General features: G+C 28.9%; 2 protein-coding genes and 1 long non-coding RNA gene across 3 annotated transcripts; 2 read left to right on the top strand and 1 right to left on the bottom strand.

The window, feature by feature from the left end:
• Positions 1-7496: 7496 nt before the first annotated feature.
• On the top strand, positions 7497-10765 carry LOC108342517 (uncharacterized). The gene is made up of 3 exons (XR_001833393.2): positions 7497-7615; positions 7756-7853; positions 10496-10765. It is a non-coding gene; the product is annotated as an uncharacterized LOC108342517 (long non-coding RNA).
• Positions 8029-9415, bottom strand: LOC108342516 (NAC domain-containing protein 104). Its single transcript, XM_017580302.2, has 3 exons — positions 9199-9415; positions 8636-8907; positions 8029-8421 (listed from the first exon to the last, which is right to left on the bottom strand). The coding sequence occupies exons 1-3, from the start codon at positions 9359-9361 to the stop codon at positions 8287-8289; spliced, it is 570 nt and encodes a 189-aa protein (XP_017435791.1). The 5' UTR covers positions 9362-9415; the 3' UTR covers positions 8029-8286.
• A 4565-nt stretch (positions 10766-15330) lies between the features above and the next one.
• LOC108342184 (soyasaponin III rhamnosyltransferase) lies at positions 15331-16994 on the top strand. Its single transcript, XM_017579906.2, has one exon. It carries the CDS (start codon positions 15394-15396, stop codon positions 16813-16815), a length of 1422 nt encoding a protein of 473 aa, XP_017435395.1. The 5' UTR covers positions 15331-15393; the 3' UTR covers positions 16816-16994.
• Positions 16995-18657: the final 1663 nt, after the last annotated feature.

The following is an 18657-nucleotide window of genomic DNA, read 5'->3' as shown; positions in this document are numbered from 1 at the left end:
AACTTTTATTAGCATTTAACTAAACTAACAAATAATTATTTTATAAATTTTATTTTAGATTTATTTTAGTTTTTAAAATAAACAAATTTATATAAATTTTTCGTAATTATTTTTAGAGTTAAATATGTTTTTAGTTTCTTAATTAATTATTAAGAGATTTTATTTTTTTTTCTCTTTTAACTTTTGCTACACTTTAATATTTATGTTTAAGAAAACTATAATTTTTAGTAGTTGAAAATTAACGATCTTTTAAAAGAATAAGCTGACGTATCTAACAGTAGTCTACACATATATTTTTCTGACACTCTCAATCTTTTCCAATTTTCTCCCTATCTTCCCCCGTATCCTTCTTGCATCTTCTACTGCCTCCATCGTCTTCACTCAATCCTCTAAACAAAGAAACCCATCACGGTCAGAATCCACCGTCGCAATCACAATCTCAGCCTCTCTCAACCCAACCTCCCCACCCAGCATCCCTATTCTGTTCCTCAACTTACAAGCTGAAATCTTTCCATCACCGTCCTCGTCAAGTACCTCACACTCGCTCGTATTTTGCTTAATCATCATTCCTCTCAACAAACAATCATCATCGTCCAAGTATAAACTGTTGCATCGAGGACAATGCAGAATCTTGTCTGGTTTCTTGAAGATTTTATCTTGATCTGTACTGCTACTCTCTGTATTATTTTCCACTGTCTTGGAATTTACTTTTGACTCATTTTCCTGCCGATTATTATGTAGGGTCTCTAGTATGCTATCCGTTGAATCAGAATAATTCTCTGGTTGCTCAAAGTTTTCAGTACAGAGCATTTCAACTTCTTTTTTCTTTAAGCCATTGTAAGCATTATGAAATTTAAGCTTTAATCAATGACAAGTTAAGTAGAACAATGTTGTTGGAAAATTAAGAATAGACGAGAAGCAAAATCAATATTTATTTCCTATGAAAAATATAAAATACCACACAAGAGGAACAATTGGAACTCAGCAATTTCTTAGTAATAGCAAATAGCAGTTTCTCAAAGAATAACATATTGGTTCATACATGAAATCATATTCATCTCCTGTTTCTAATCTGTCTCAACTTCCAGTTTATCTCTCCCATCAAACTGTCATATTCATGAAAAGGAATCATACTAGAACTGGTAACTTATAAACAACAACAATTGCATAAATTTACTGAAAAAATACCACAAAGAGCACCTAGAAACTTTTGGACTTGATTGTTGTGAAAAAGGGAACCAGTTTTTTTTTATGCAAACTGTAGAACTGCTGATAAGGAAAAATGAATAAGTAACTAAATGAAAGATTCTAGTACAATGAAGCCACATTAATCCAAAGAAAATATTCATAGCATATATCAACATTTTTGTATAAAGATGGAAAGGAACTGATTCATGGATAATCAACCACATTGCTCCAACGATGATGAAACAAGTTAACGTTATATTTATGGTTGAGAAAGGGTGAGATGGTGATTGCGGCCATGGATTATCAGGGTGATGGATTTCTTTATTTGAAGGATTTGGTGAAGATGATGGAGGGAGTGAAAGATGCAAGAGACGGAGGAAGAAGGAGAGAGAAAAGCTGGGAGAGATTGACGAAAAAGAAATGATATGTTACCGTCACTTTAGCTTATTATTAAAGTTATTGGTTTTGGAGGAAAAAAATTTTAATTTCTTTAAGGAAAATAATCAAATTTTGAAAGAAGGACAAAAAACAAAATCATCTGATAATTAAAGGACTAAAAACATATCTAACTCTTATTTTTAGTTAATAATTATAATTTATAATGTATAATTCATATGCTCAATGTTTATTTTGTTGAACTAAAATTTGGAATAATTTTTTTTTCATAACTAAAATTAATAATAAATAACTGTTAATATATAAATCATATTATATTATATTTAAAATGTATGATAAAATAATACTTTTAAATTATAAATCATAATTATAAATTGTCGTGATAAAATAATAACTGTTAATTTTATTTCAATTTCATAAATGCTTAAAATAATTAAATAAATGTGTAACTTTTAGCTATTGTCGTGTATACATACTAAAAAAAATTAAATATGTTTATAATTTAATGTAAAATTGGAATTATTATATCTTAAATTTTAATATTTATTTATTTTTAAATTTAAAAATTGAATGAATATAATATTTTTAATTTAATATTGTTAAAATTTTTATGTCTTAATTACCATTTTATATTGACATTTATATAATTATGTTACCAATTTCTCTATTATATTTATCGAATTTATTTTTTATTTTTTATTGTTTTAAATTTTACAATATAAATTTTATATTTTATTTCTTGTGATGGTGATTTTATTAGCAAGAATGGATGTGAGACAAAATATTGTATTAACTAAAACATGTCATAGTATTATTTAAGACAGTTATGTGACTTTAGTCACTTAAACCAGAGATTTTAACATAAAAACTAAATCAGTAAAATTTTATATTAAATAATAAAATAAATGTTATTAAGGATTACTTACATATATAATATAAAAATCTTATTATAAATTAATACTTTTATTTTAAAATATTACATCATTTTGAATAAAAATATTTTAAAAAATAAACAAATCATACATTTTAAAATTATATTAAGTTAACTGAAACAATAAAATAAAATTAAGAATGAAAATTAAAAAAAAAAATATGTATTGAAAAAGATTAATAAAATATTTACATTAATTAAAGAAATATAAAGCTCATTCTCGAGCTTCTTCCTCTTAAGAAAAATTGATTTCTTGATTTTTCAACCAATAAAAAATAGGACATCTTCTTCAGAATCTGAGCCTTTGTTCATTCAAGGATGATTTTATAAATTCTTTCCCGTCCTCTTTAATCTTGGACTTTAACTGAGAAAATAAAAGGAATAAGTGAAAACTTTAATAAAAATATTGATCGATTAAAATCATAATATATTTTATTTAAAAAGTAAATAAATTGTTAATGAAAATGCCACTTTATTCTCACAACGTTACTTTTATTCTTTTTATTTTTACTGAGATTCATACTTCATTTATGGCATGAAAAAAATATAATAAATTAAGAAGTAATAGATAATAAATAATGCACCGTTCTATAATTTTATCGTAATATGCTAAGATAATCAATATCATTATAATTAAGAAGTAATAGATAATAGATAATGCATCAGACTATAAATATATCATTATATATTACAATATAATATATTGGAAGACAGTTGTTTTTCTTTAATGTGATATATTTTACTTTAAAACTAAAATAATATCACTTAATTTAAGTCATGCTTTCTTTACTTTTATTATTTATTTTACTATATTTTAATATATATATATATATATATAATTTTCGTAATGACTTATCTTTTTTAATCTATTATGTTTATCTTTATTTTTATATTTAATTTCAATTTTTTGAAAAAATATATGAATCGTTAAAATTATTCTAGCATTGAAATATAAATCATTTATCACAAATCATTTATATAAATTAATATAGTATGAATACTTTAAAGATATATCTTAAAAGACTTCCAGCGAAGATGTAAAATATAATTTGGATTTGAGAAGAACTATTTCTTTTATTTTTATTTTAAAATCCTATAATTGTTAGTTATAAAGATATGAACTATTGCTTACAATATATAAATTAAAGTTTAAATTATAATTTGTATCAAATAGATACGAGAAAAAGTATTATTTAATTTATAATGATTTTTTTTTAACTTTTATTGGCATTGAACTAAATTACTAATAATCATTTCATAAATTTTATTTTAGATTTATTTTAGCTCTTAAAATAAACATTTCCCTTAAATTGATAAAAATTATATTTAACTTTCTCATCATTTTTTTTAAAATTAAATTAAATTCTAAAGTATAAAAAGATGATAAATTGAAAGAGATATTTTGCTAGGATAATTAAATATAGGAAAGTGATATCTCTATTAAACCATTCTAAAAGTATTTCCTAGCCATCCAGTTTAATAAATATATTTTATTTTATATATTTGTAGATTTTTTATAGATATTTTGATAAATAGATAAACAATCATAAAAAATTTTGGAGAGGTAAAATAATAAAAAATTGTATCTAAGGTAAACCATTAAAAAATAGATAATTATGTTTTCGTTTATTTTCTTTATATAAAAAAAATACTGAAAGATAAGAAAGAATATTTCCCTTATGATATTATATATTTGAAAGAGATATATTTACATTAGATAATATAATCATAAAATATAAAGAAATTAATAAATAGATAAGGAAATCACAATAGATAAAGATAAGTACATGTATAAAAAGATTAAGAACTTAATTAAAATTATATAAATGAACCAAAAGTGATGAATTTCTTAATTAGTATCTTCAATTATTTCTCTATTTATTCACCACATTCGTATTCTCATATCATGATTCTTATTTTGGGGTTGGTGGTGCCTATTTTGTTGGCATTATTTGTAACATACTATGTTTTAGTTTCTATGTTGTGTGATGCAACTACATCTCGAACACATGTGGTGTTGAGTTGCATAGGAGGATTCCTCATTTGGTGTTATATATTATTATCATCATTCTTTCGTTGTCACAGAGAAATGTTTATATTTGATGATGATGAAGTTGGAGACACTGAAACTCATGAAATAAGAAGGGAGCTTTCAGAAATCAAAGTTTGTATTATCGATAAAGCTATGACAACCTTGCCTCCTGTTAAATGCTTCCGTGAGGACCAAATGAAAGAATCTCAGTCTGATTGTTGTATTTGCTTGGAAGAGTTTAAGAATGGAGACTTCATTCAACCATTTGGAGTGTGCATTCATGAATTTCATTCCTTATGCATTAACTATTGGGTGCACAGTGGAAACATTTCATGCCCACTTTGTCGTAAGAAGATGCCAATTCTACTTTAATAAGATCATCGTATCTTATTTTTTGTTTTTGTTTTTATAATTCTTCAAAATGTAAAATCACATAAAGACTTCTATTGTATACATAAGACATAGATCTCGTTTTTGTCATATGAAAAACTAAGAAGGTTGATATAAAATTTAATAACACTGGTTCTTATTTTTTTTTCATTTTGGTTTTATATAAGAGAATAAATTTTGTATAATGAATTAGAGCGAATGAAGAAAGAGTTTGAATTTTAAAATTTCATAAATAATTAAAATGATGAAAAATATTGTAAAAATTACAAGAAAAAATTATTACTTTGAAGCCATACGGTTTTATAAGTTGTTTTGACGAGAAGGTAAAAAATTATTGGAGGAGATAATATTATTAAAGAGGAGAAAAGAGAGAATATAGGATGTGAATCAATTTAAGAATTTCATACAATTTAACTACGTGTACTGGAAATTTAATATTTTTTAACTAAACAATATAAAAAAAGATAAAAAAAATTAACACAAGTCTTATAATTTTTTTTAAAAATCATAATATATAACATACGTTTTACATTTTTAAGTCTTCTATGTCATATATTTTAAAAATCACACACACACACATATATTTATTTATAACCTAATGTCTTATTTAAAGTCCAGATCTTAAATTTATTATGTTAGTATATTTCAATAAAAAAAATTGTTTGAAAATCAATTCCTATGATTTCGAGTTCGAGTATAACTAAGATGAACTAATGAATCTCTAATGTAATTAATATAAATTATTTACTTTAATAGTCATTCATAAGTTTTTTTTCATCTCTTAAATTCAAAAGAACATTTTATGTGATGTATGTTGTGTTACTCAAATCATTACATTAATTTTGCTCGAACTTGATAAATACTTTTAGTAATTGAACTTCAATTTTTATTGTTTCATTTTGTGAGGGGTTGACTTATTTTGAAGCTTTATTTGTTGACTTTTGGTGGTTGCATGGATCCAGTGGTGTGATTATAGGTGTTGGCCTTACAATCATTCTCAGCAGTTGGTCTCTCAAGGCAATGTTTTAAACGAAATCATCATCATTATCATACCAAGAAAACAAGCAAGCTAAAAAATGTCAAGATTGTGATATTCAGGTACATGTCAAACACCTGCCTCTGCCTTTGTGTCTTTATATATACACAAGTTTTGTTGCAATCAACCAAAGCTTTATTCACAAGTTGAAATCTCAGGCCCATTGGGAAGGTTTCATGACTTTAGCAATCATTATAACGTCCAATTTTGATTTGGCATTTTCAACTTTCCACGTCTAGTTCTGTACTACTTCTAATTATGTGTTTTCAGTAATGGTTTTTGGGTCTTTCAATTTCAACTACCCAAAACCACACATACACTTGTGTTTCTCTCTCCTAAAGTCCCAAGCACGGGTGAGATAATTGCAAATCTGATTAAGCAATCAAATAGTTTTGTAGTATTTGTTATTGGTGTAACTTCAAAGACAGAAGGCTGGCAGAGACTTGTTTAGTGATTTATGTGATAGACAAGTACTCGTGGAAACCACACAAAGGTCAAACCGCAGCATGCTCATGTTTTTTTTTTCTAATTACAAAAAATTTTGTTGAAAGAATCTTATTAAGATCAAATTTTTCTTTTAATTTAAATTTAGAAGCAGGTTCAATTACTTCTCAATCTTTCATTATTTGTGTATTGTGTTTGTCCAATACTTGATTTTAGACCAATTAAATCTTAGAATATAATGTTGAAAATATAAGTATGAGTCTAAGTTCCACTTTGGATAGAAATAAGAAAGTAGAATTTTGTATAAAAATAAAATATTCATTAATTTATTTTTTTAAAGCTTTGAATAGAGAGTGATGTTAATCTTTTATATGATTGAGTTAATATTTTATTAGTGATCGTATCTCTCCAATAAACTTTCTCTCCACTATACAAAACTATCTCAAGTTAAAGATTTCTTTCTAGTGATATGTAGATCTTCAAAATATATCATTACATTCGATTGAACATCGGTGAATAATCTCAAATAGTATAAAGACATGAAAGTACAAATTTTATAAAACAGTATATAGGATTTGGTTCAATTTTGTGGCCCAAAAAATTTCACTAGTTTCACTAATGGTGTCATATCATGTGAATGGTAATATTGGAATCAATGCATTTGTATTTGATAATAGATAATAGAATGGATGCTGATGATAAAGATAAGCACCCCCATTTCTTTGGACTCATTCGTTTTTTTATCCATTCTTCACCTAATCTACACTCTCAGCTTTGCCATTAAATTACAGTGCTCACCCTCATAATTATCTCATCTCTTGTAGTGGAGATAAAGAACCTCATAAGAAAAGAATAATGTTGTATTTTGATAAAGTTTGAATGAAAAGTTTATGTTGATATTTTGAGGAAGATAATGGCGAAGTTAATATATTTATATGTGTATGTAATAGAATAGTGGTGGAGGTGGGGGCATGAAAGAGTGGTAGTGGTAGTGCTTGCATCAGAAATGACTTGATGCTTCCCTAAGCAGGCACCCATATAATGCAAGAAAAGTAAAACAACAACGACAACACAAAAGGGAAACCCTTCCTAAAAGCAACACAACTTCGTAGTTTATTGCTCAATGCTCAGTTCCAAACTTCCCTTACAGTGCTCTTTGGGCTCCACGTTTCTCTTCCTCTTCTCACGTTTCATCAATGTTTTTATTCTTCTTCTCTCAACCATCCTTCCATCTCACTCACACAAATTAATTCCCATTTCATATATATTATTCTTTTCTATAGTTCATTATCATCTTTTGCTTTTGATTCTTATCATCGTTCCGTTCCAAAATTGCAGGGTTAGTGAAGCATTTTAATGGCCGAGAGTGGATACCGTGTGCTTGTTAAGAAGTAGACTTTAAAGTCTAATTCAATCCTACAAAACCAGCTTGTAAGGTAGGTTTGTACTCACTTGTATACTCTAAATTGACCTTATCTCTAGTCAATAAAATTTACTGTCACTTATATATATTATAAATTGACTTTATCTTGTCCAAGCATCCTTATTCAGAACAAAGGATAAAAAAAAAATAGTGAAAGGGGCTATAGGTAGCTCGGTGAGTGAGTGGGATCTTTAAAAGCATAACGTCGTCATAGTAATAGTAATAGTAATATTGTTTTTGGCATGAGATGAATATTTTACATAGTGCCCCACTTGAAGAGCTGCTATGAAAATCTGGCTAGAGCCACTTCAGTGATTACAGTGCCACCTACACTAGACCTGACAAATAACATCAACCATTACAATTACAAGCAACCATTATTTTAATTAATTATCCAGTTGGATACTGCGGCTAGCTAGCTTGCTATAGATCACTTGCATTGTCAGCTAATTTGGTAAGCTTATTTCATCAAGATCATCATCCAATGACAAGAATACTTCATCCAAACATGAGAGCTCTGTTCCATTGTCCTCCTCTCCATTACGCTCATAAACACGACATATCACCCATTTATTGTAATCCTGAATTAATCAAACACAAGGAAAAACAAAATCACCAATCAAATCAAAGTGTTGCACAACAGTTTTCCATGCAAGACTGTCACAAGTGAAAATTAATCATGATTACTTAGAGAAGTAACACTTTTTTAAAAAAAAATTAACTAGTTAAATATACATGATGTATATTTATGCATACGTATATTCATGTGATGAGTGTATATGAATGTGTACTGACTGATTTTGGTTGAGGTTTTCTTTTGGATGATCTGGTAGAGGAAGCAGAATCTGATAGACGATATTCTTGCATTATCCAATTGGTTTTGATAGCAGTAGCATCTTCTCCTACATGAAAAACAAAATATTTCTTCATACCAACTCTCTTGCTGTTTGAGCTCGAAACCACTGGTTCTTCCATTCCCGTTGGTTTCCAATATCCATTGCCAGTGACTCTATTCTGCGTCCTTCTGCTGTAGTAGTACCATTGGTTTCCCTCAGCCAAAGCTCTACCTGAACACTTGCATAATTATATGCATACTACAATATATTTATACCTAATTAACCAAAGTCCAACATCCTAGCTAACTAACTATATAACTATATATAGTTTGGCATCTATTTGAATACAGGAAATTATTATTGAATGATATAAGATACATGATCCAAGTCCTACCTGATCTTTGTATAGCAAAGAACCAAATTCTATTAACTCTTACATGCAACACGACTCCAGAATATAAAATATTTTTGTGTGAAATATGTCATGTATTGAAAGTTTGGAAGCAAAGGAAGTAACAGTACCATGAAGCTCCCATGGATCATATTGGTAGAGCTCAAGATCAGGGATGACATCCGGGTGGCAAGGCAAAAGTGAGGCTTTTCTGTGAAGGAAATGGACTATGAGCTCTTCATCTGTGGGATAGAATCGAAAGCCTGGTGGAAGGTTGACATTGGTATCTGCCATTGAAGCAAGGAGAGGCAAGGGGAAGATGAAGGTAGCTAGGAAGTAACGAATGGATAGACTATATATAGCAGGGTCTGACGTGAAATTGAAGATGGCGTTTATCACGTACAAAACAGATACATTTCATCAAATAATTGATAATTCTTTTTGGCACGGTACCACTCAAAGTCCAAGCAAGCAATGCGCCAGATAAGGGAACCTCATGGATATATATTTGCTTAACAAACATACGGACAGATCGTTGTGTGGCACAAGATTATATATGATATACATTTACAGTGGAAATTCTAGATAAAATCAATTTATAAATAAAATCAATTTATAGATAAAATCAATTTATACTATATAAACGAGTATAAATTTCATTTTACAAGTTAATTTTATGAGATTGAAGAATGTATTGAAAGTACCATATCCATTAAAGATAATAATAATACGATGATGATGATCACACTTCATGCTGACATCATCCACCTGCGGTAGTATGTGTCACAGACATTAAGATGGGTTTGGTTTTAGGCCAATTGAACTGGGATGACCCACCTCTTGGAGTGTATCTTTATATGGTTCATAATTATCAGCAATTATAGTATGTTTTGAGAATAAAATATGGGAGGGACTTTTTGTTTCACTCTCAACCCATATGCTTCTGCCTAGCTATGCAATGAATGAATCAGCAGGAGTAGCACAGTGGGAACTGCACATACATCAAGCAAAGCAATCAATTATTTCTTTGGAAGGTGGACTTTAACTAACTCACAAATTCTATTTCTACAACAATAGATTGTATCAATATATAACTATTTTACTCCCCTCACTTGGTGGAGCCAAGGAAACTACAACACAACATTATTTATATGATTAACCAATTATTAAGGAAACAAAAATAAAGTACGTGAACTACACCTTGCTTATAACTCATCCTAACATTAATTAATTATAATTTTGCAGTTGATTGATGTCTTTTCTGATTTAGAAGTTTGGCAGTAATATTTATTTATTAACTTGAAGTAGACATCGTTACCTTAAATCTTAGAGATATTTACTATTTACAGTACAACTTTGGACGGTGTCTTTCTTGTAAGTCGTTATATGTTTTATATGTTAACTGCTATATTGTGCTTCATAAAATAGGAACGTGAAAGGGTACCTAAGTACATTCTTCTTTCACTGGCATCAGTTGAGACTGGCAATGAAGTAGACATATGGGCTATGTAAGGTTGGTACCAACAGAACTCAACCAAACTAGTTATCAATAACCGAAACGTTTAGTTCCGGATTCAAATTCCTTTACCGTTTATGGCTTCATATTCTCGTACCATAACATGATAACATTAATCTGAATCAGAAGGTTTTGGTATCAGCTTAATAATACTTGTACCAATTTTTGATAAGGTTTATGTCACCAAGAAAAATTATATTATATTGAGAATATGAGAATTCAAGTGTGAGTATAAGTTCTACATTGGATAAAAATAAGAAAATAGATATTATATAAAGATGAAAGACCCGTTAACTCATTGTCTTAAGGTTTTAGTTACATAATGATGTCAATTCTTTATATATTTATATCTTTCCAGTGAACCTTCTTCTTTATAATGTTAAAAGTCTCACATCGACTAGAGATAAGGCCAAATTATAATATATAAGTGAGATGCTTACCTTACAAGCCGATTTTTATAATATATAAGTGAGGTACAAATCTCACCTTACAAACCTATCTCTTAACTAGATCTATGTGAACATTTTGTTTTATCCATTGTCGGATTATTCTCGGATCACTGAGTTAGACTTAAACTCACTTTCTAATAGATAAACCCAACAGATAATAACATATTACACATGTGTGGAAGTGGAAGCACTACCGTACTCCATCTTTTCTGGGCTCTGGTGGACCAAGAGTTGAGGAACATCTTTCCACTGAAAAGGTGAATTCCATCCACATAAGGCCCAGTGAGCAACATTCCTAAAACTATGAGCTAGTTCTTTTTTTCATGCTCATAACCTTGGTATTCACTCTATAGCCATCTTATTGATTGTGAGTGCTTGTTCCACTTTGCCCACACCCACCCTTACATATTAGTTGCTACTCGTTAGATTCATTGAGAAATTCTAAGATGCTCCTCCAGCAATATCGCACACACAAGAGTGCATCAAGTAAAAACAAGTGATGACTTATTTTTAATCACTCATTGTTGGAGCACTCACAGGTTTCAGACAGACTCTTGTTGTACAGTTTTGGTACGTTTCCACATACCTACCATATGCTGAAGTAAGCATCTAAATAATCCCAATATATATTAATCTGTTGTCTCCTTTTATCTTGTAAGAAAATGATACTATCATAACTCAGTGGTGGTGGGTCTAAGTTTGGCAAGTTTTGCTTTCTGACGATTTTATCTCTTTATCCATTTCTTTTTCTTGGCCTTGGTAGACCAATAGAATCTAAAGAAAATAAGCAATAATTATCAAGAACTATGAGTTATCACAGAGATGATAAAAAGGCAATTGGAAGATTTAAAGAATGCATTTGAAAGTATCGGAATAAGATGAAGTGATAATATTTTGAGAGTGATTTATCTAGACGTAACGGACAATTTGCAGAATCTCAATGACATTAGCTAGTGTGATCAACAAAAAAATTCATGAAAACATTAGAAAAGTACATGATTGAGTTTAGAAAATAAAGTCGAGATTGATTTGATTGACAGGGTAGGTAATCAATTCTCTAGAAATCAAAGTGATTATTGAGAGAATATTTGACTAGTGAGTTAATGATTTAAAATAGTTGTGTCTAAAGATTGCAAGGGAAAAGCCAAGTAATACTGTACAAATGACAGCTTGAGTTGAGCTATATATGTTTATACGAAAGTATTGATAATTAAAAACAAATTAAAATTATTTGTTTTAAAAAATACCTAAAATTAAATAAATTATTTTTATTTTTAATAACTTGATTTGATTTTGTTCATATTAGAGTAGCTCAATTCGATTCTATGTGTTTTTCAATAAATTATGAAATTAAATTTCTAAATATTTTTGGATCTAATTAAGCTGTGAGACGTAACTCATGTTACCGAAACAACATTAGATGAACAAGTATAAAATTTAGAAAATAATAGTATAATTGATAAATTTTAAAATATGTAACTTTTGTAAAATTGAAAAATAAAAGTTAACGTGTGGAACTAGACGAAAAAGGGATATAAAATCATCTGTCACAAATTTAATAAGTCTTAAAAATCACCACAAGAATTAAAAAATTCTGAATAAAATATATTCGCCTCATAATCCTAACAAAAGTGATAGCTAAAATATTTTATCTCTTCCATTAATTTCCAAATTATATATACAATATAGTTTTTTTGAATTATATAACAAAACAATATAACCTTAGTATTATACGCATAACTAGCATGCTTTTGTATAGTCAAGTGAGACTTAATTATCAAAAACATTAAGCATTTTAAAATAAAAAGACAAAGTCCAATAAAAAAAGATTATGACAAAAACAATCAAAACAATATTACATTTTAGGTGAATTACATGATTAAAAATTACTAAATCGATAAAATAATGATTATTTTTACATTGTGTTTACAATTACATAATAAGCATGTGCTTTTCTGGGGTTTGGAAAAACAAGTTTAATTAGCAGTAGTTATTGTTGAATTAATAAAGTATTGAATTATTGGAAGGTTGATTATTTTACAAGAGTTTAGGTTGAATGGCTTGAATCCCACTCATGGTGAAACCTCTACATCTTCATTCTTCCCACTGCCAACTTCTTTCTTTAGCTCCTTCCAGTTGTTGCTGTAATCACCCACCTTTAATTTTATTTTAAATCCCTTAAAAAAATATATTAATTTCCTCTTTTTATTTCTTTAAATTCATACATTCATTTTTTCTCTCAAATTTATTATTTGAAGCAAAAGCCTAACAAAAAAGACAAAAGCAAACAAAGGAAATATATTTTCTTTATACGATCATTTTTATATTAAAAGAGATTATTGATCAAAACTAATTAATTCAATTTTTTTTACAATCACAAATTTTGATAAAAATTATCATTTTATTTTATTAAATTTTTAAAACATATCAATTATTGTAAATTTTAACATTTGAGTAAAGTTAATTTTAAAAAATAAAATATAACTTTTTTTCTATTTTCTCATAGGCAACAAATAATGATGCAATATTTCTTCAATACAACCTAACACAATTTTTTGTGAGTATAAAAATTACTTAAAAAATCACTTTTAATTGATAATATTGTTAAGAATAATAGACATTTGACATATGTTTTATGATGGAAAAATAAAATATAATGAAAAGAAATGAAATGAACGTGGAAATGTCTTAAAATAAACTTTTTCTATTTTTAAAACACTGCCAGAGCTGTGAAGGATTGGAATGAGTTTATATTTAAATATTTCTTGAACAGAGCAACAATCTGTCTAGCAGATCAATTTACTCATGTGTCAGTGCACAATAACTTTTTTTTTCAGAAACCCCGTTAATAAAATATCAGTGAAGGAAATAAAATAATTTAATAGTTGCAAGGCGAGGTGCTCGTGGAGGGTTATATCTTAGGAGATGTGACGATAATCATAGCATAACACTTCACTTCCTAAAAAAAACTATTTTTCAGTAAATTATTTTTTAGAAATTAAATCAACTATTAGAAATTCATAGATCTACTATGCAACATCGAAAAAGAAAGCTGACATAGGGGAGTGAAGAGAAGATAGAAGCCAGTAGGTTGAGAAAGATATAAAGTTTATTAATTTTAGAAAGAGATACAGTAAAAGAGATATTCAGAAAAGAAAATTGAAATAGAAACTACAAGCCTAATTGTACACCAAACAGTGGAGGTTAGTGACATCGAACTATGTAACGAATCAACACAATCGAGTGATTTAAGTCACTAATATCAAACGGTGTATCGAATTAATATAAGAGTGATTGACACAACAATATAATTAAATGGTATAATGAATCAATACAATTAAACGGTTCAGATCAATGATATTGAACAACAAAATATAAGAGCAATCGGCACAACAATATAACCAAACAGTATATCTGTTACCACAAATATTTTTATTTATGCTAATTTTATTTAACAGTCACAATTTTTTTATAACTTTTATTAAGTAATTAATTTATGCTATGACACCTTCAATCCCTTAATCTGCACCATAACAATCTTTTGGTGTTAAATTTCTCATGAATCATGTAGAGATCATGAAGCTGCTCAGCATAATCAACGGTGGTGATGTAAATGTTATTTGACCGGTGTTTTCCTGTCTATTACTTTGTGATAAATTACATAGACTAGTTTTTCCATCGATTACTTCTTCTTTTACACACAAATTTTAAAAAAATATAATTCTTTTTAATAAGATTATTAAAAAGATATAAATGATTATAAAAAAAATTTAAATTATTGAAATCAACATCTTAAAATTAAAAAATATATCATATACAATTTAAAGTATTGGACTTTGAAAATCAATCAAAAAATAATTTTAAATAAAAGGATGTGTATTAAAATTTTAGAAAATATAAAAAAGTTAGTAAAAAAGTTAAAGTTAAAATAAAAAATAAAAAATAAAATAGTGAAAACGATAATTGAATATTAAATTAAAGTCATTTTTAGAAAAATTATTATTTGAAACACTTTAATTTTGTATACTCATTTGAAAAGAATACAACGAGCAATGATAATAGGAGACATTTTTATGCTCATTTAACACATAATATAAATAAAGATAAAATAGTCGTAAAAATATAAATTTTTGTATTTTTAAAAAAATAAGAAAGTAAAAGAATGTAAAAAATGTAGATGTTTATTTTTTCAAATATAAAATTTTACATGACAATTTTAGGTTCAAATTAATGTAAAGAGCATGTGTAAAAACATGTCATGGTTTCATATTCACCATGCACATTCATCTGTTTATTTATATACTGTTAACACCCACCAAAACTCCAAGCCAAGCCAAAACAACCACAAAACACAAACACTCATGGATTCTCTCCCTCTCGGCAATGATAAAGTGCAGAAGCCTCTGCACATTGCAATGCTCCCATGGCTGGCAGCAGGTCACGTAAATCCTTATTCGGAGCTCGCAAAGATTTTCGCTCAAAAGGGTCACTCTGTCACCTTCATAAGCACTCCCAAAAACATCGATCGCATGCCCAAAATCCCTCAACCCTTACAACCATTCATTAAATTGGTGAGGTTACCCTTACCACACACAGAGCATCTCCCAGAAGGCGCAGAGAGTAGCATGGACATTCCCAAATCAAAGATCAGTCACCTCAAGTTAGCTTATGATGGTCTCCAAGATGCTGTGTTCGAGTTGCTCAAAACTTCAAGGCCTGATTGGGTTTTCTACGATTTTTCAACCGAGTGGTTACCCGCAATAGCCAAGAGTCTCAGCATTCCCTGTGCACATTACAACTTAACCGCAGCATGGAACAAAGTGTTCTACGATCCACCCAAGGAAGTACTCAACAAAAATAATTTCTCTATTCTCGACATGTGTAACCCTACCTGGTTTCCTTTCCAAACAACCCTTCATCTCAGGCCTTACGAAATAATAAGAGCAATGATCTCTCGCAAAGACGTTGACACAGGTCGTACTGCTTCTTTCGATCTCGGAAAGGTGTATTCCAGCTGTGACATGTTTCTTCTGAGGACATGCAGAGAACTGGAAGGAGAATGGTTGGATTATCTTGCTGGCAGGTACAACATGCCCGTGATTCCGGTGGGTTTGGTTCCACCATCCATACAGATAAAGGATGTTGGAGAGGAAGACAGAAACCCCGACTGGGTCAAAATCAAGGAGTGGTTGGACTCGAGAGAGTCCTCATCCGTGGTGTATATAGCTTTCGGGAGCGAGTTGGAGCTGAGTCAGGAAGACCTGACTGAGTTGGCTCATGGCATTGAGTTTTCAAAGTTGCCTTTCTTTTGGGCTTTGAAGAAGGTGAAAGGGGATTCGGCTGAGTTGCCAGAGGGGTTTGAGGAGAGAACAAAGGATCGTGGGTTTGTTTGGAAGAGTTGGGCACCCCAGACTAAGATCTTAGGCCATGCAGCTATTGGGGGATGCATTACTCACTGCGGCACCAACTCTCTGGTTGAAATGCTTAATTTTGGGCATGTTCTTGTGACTATTCCGTATTTGCTAGACCAAGCGCTGTTTTCAAGGGTGGTGGAAGAAAAGAAGGTGGGAATTGAGGTAGCAAGGAGCAAGGAAGATGGGTCCTTTACGAGGGAGTCTGTGGCTAAGACATTGAGGTTTGCAATGGTGGATGAAGAAGGAAGCAGTTACAGAAATAACGCCAAACAGATGGGAAAGCTTTTCAGTTCCACATATATTCACAATCAGTACATCGACGATTGCATTCTTGCTCTTCAGAACTACAAAGCTCCTTCCAACACTTAATCATCTCTACTCTGTTTTTCTCTTTTACTTCTGCAAAAGCTTTAACTTTCACATGCAGTTGTTCAATTCTCTGCGTTTTTTTCCCACTTTATTCACTTGAATGAGATGAGAAGAAAGAGAAATGACTGGGTTGTACAACTTATGCATGTTAATAAAATCCTTTTTTTTTTCTGTGAGAATCATGTAAGACGTCTTCCTAATTGGTTTTAGTTATTGATTAAACTACAATTGCTGATGTTGATTTTTCAAGTAAACTCTTAAACATTACATATTATTGGAATATATTAACTGATTAAAAAAGGAATAATACACAAATAATTAGAGAAAGTACTGGGATGAACATTCAAGGGTGATTTGAGTAAATGTTCTTAAATAAACAAGAATTAATGAAAGAAAGAAACCCTTGTATATATAAATTTAAAAAATTCAATCAACAACAATAATATTTAGTATTGATGATTTTGCGACCCTCATACATTTCTTCTTCTTCTTTAGTTTATCTTTTATTACAGTCCATATCACACCAATTTTCTAATATTGTTAACTTTAAGTTTAATTCTCCCTGCAAAATAGACTTATAGACTTATAATATAAAACAAGGTTTTCACTCAATTATATATTATAAATTAATTTTTTGGTCAATATGAAATTTCCTAACGTTTCCTCACGACAAATATATACATCATATAATAAATAGTCCGATAATAATCCTATAATGGATGAAATAATATGTTTATAAAAATTTTACGTCAACTAAAAATAAAATTAAAATATATAAATGCACTTTAGTTTAAACTTAAATTTGTGAATATATAAAACAAAACATATAATGGGATTTTGAATTTTTGAGCCTTGCAAACCTTTTGCGAAGCCTGTGTGCACTGAAAGGGCATTAACTATGGAAAATGGAATGTACTGAATTAGCACCTCACTCCATGTGACTTTATATATCCTTTTCCCTTATATAGCCTTTTTTTTATCTAACTTTCTTTAAATAATTGATTTATATTCCCCACTTTCCCAGGACACGAATATTTTTAATCAGCGAACCCTCCTTAGATTCTAAGATCAGTTAGATTCGAGATGGAAGATACCAAAAGTGTTCTATTTAAAGTAAAATAAACAAGCAAAGAAATCTTCCAAGGTTTAAAAAATAGTTCAAGAATCAAATGCTGCAGTGATACAAGGTTAATGGAAAAATATATATTTTCTTGTATTATTTGTGTGTACATTTCATGTTACAGTGAGTAATTTAATATGTAACATACTATTACTTAGATCCACACTAGATTCGATTGCTTATTGGATTTTAATTAAGAATAATTTGTTGGTTTCCGGGTCCATCCTATGTAAAAGTCTGAGTTATGTTGCGTGAATGCATCAATTAAGAATGAAGGAAGGTCTGTTAAAACGATAAATTAATTTCACTATGAACCTAATCAGTTGACATTGTTTAATACCCTTATTCTACTATTCATTTTATTATTTTTCTATTCAATAATTTAATTTATATTTAAGCTAAATAACTTAATATAATATAATATTATCATTCACAATTTTTATATGGATGTATAAAGTTAACAGTAGTGTCAAAGGATTTTTTTCCTTACACAGACCTGTATGGCTGCAAGTTTAATCAAGTACACCAATCTACATCTAAGTTTTTCACGCACCATATTTATTATAATGAGTTTTTCAAATAAAAATCGATTATATATATAATATTTAAGATATGATGGATTATCTTTAAAATGATTTTATTAATTTTATATTTTATAATAATTATATGATTCATATTTTATTCATATACTATAATATTATATATTAAATGTAGAAGCATTA

The sequence above is a fragment of the Vigna angularis genome, chromosome 6 (assembly GCF_016808095.1).
Source record: "Vigna angularis cultivar LongXiaoDou No.4 chromosome 6, ASM1680809v1, whole genome shotgun sequence".
Taxonomy (NCBI): domain Eukaryota; kingdom Viridiplantae; phylum Streptophyta; class Magnoliopsida; order Fabales; family Fabaceae; genus Vigna; species Vigna angularis.
This window is presented reverse-complemented; position numbering and strand designations above follow the sequence as displayed.

Bases quoted from the DNA above. Each gene is read 5' to 3' on its own strand.
- LOC108342516 (XM_017580302.2), bottom strand. From the start codon at position 9,361: ATGGCAGATACCAATGTCAACCTTCCACCAGGCTTTCGATTCTATCCC. The intron at 8,908-9,198 runs GTACTGTTACTT...GCAAGTGTTCAG, and splicing joins TGATCCATGGGAGCTTCATG to GTAGAGCTTTGGCTGAGGGA. The intron at 8,422-8,635 runs GTCAGTACACAT...TGATTAATTCAG, and splicing joins GAAAACCTCAACCAAAATCA to GATTACAATAAATGGGTGAT.
- LOC108342184 (XM_017579906.2), top strand. From the start codon at position 15,394: ATGGATTCTCTCCCTCTCGGCAATGATAAAGTGCAGAAGCCTCTGCAC.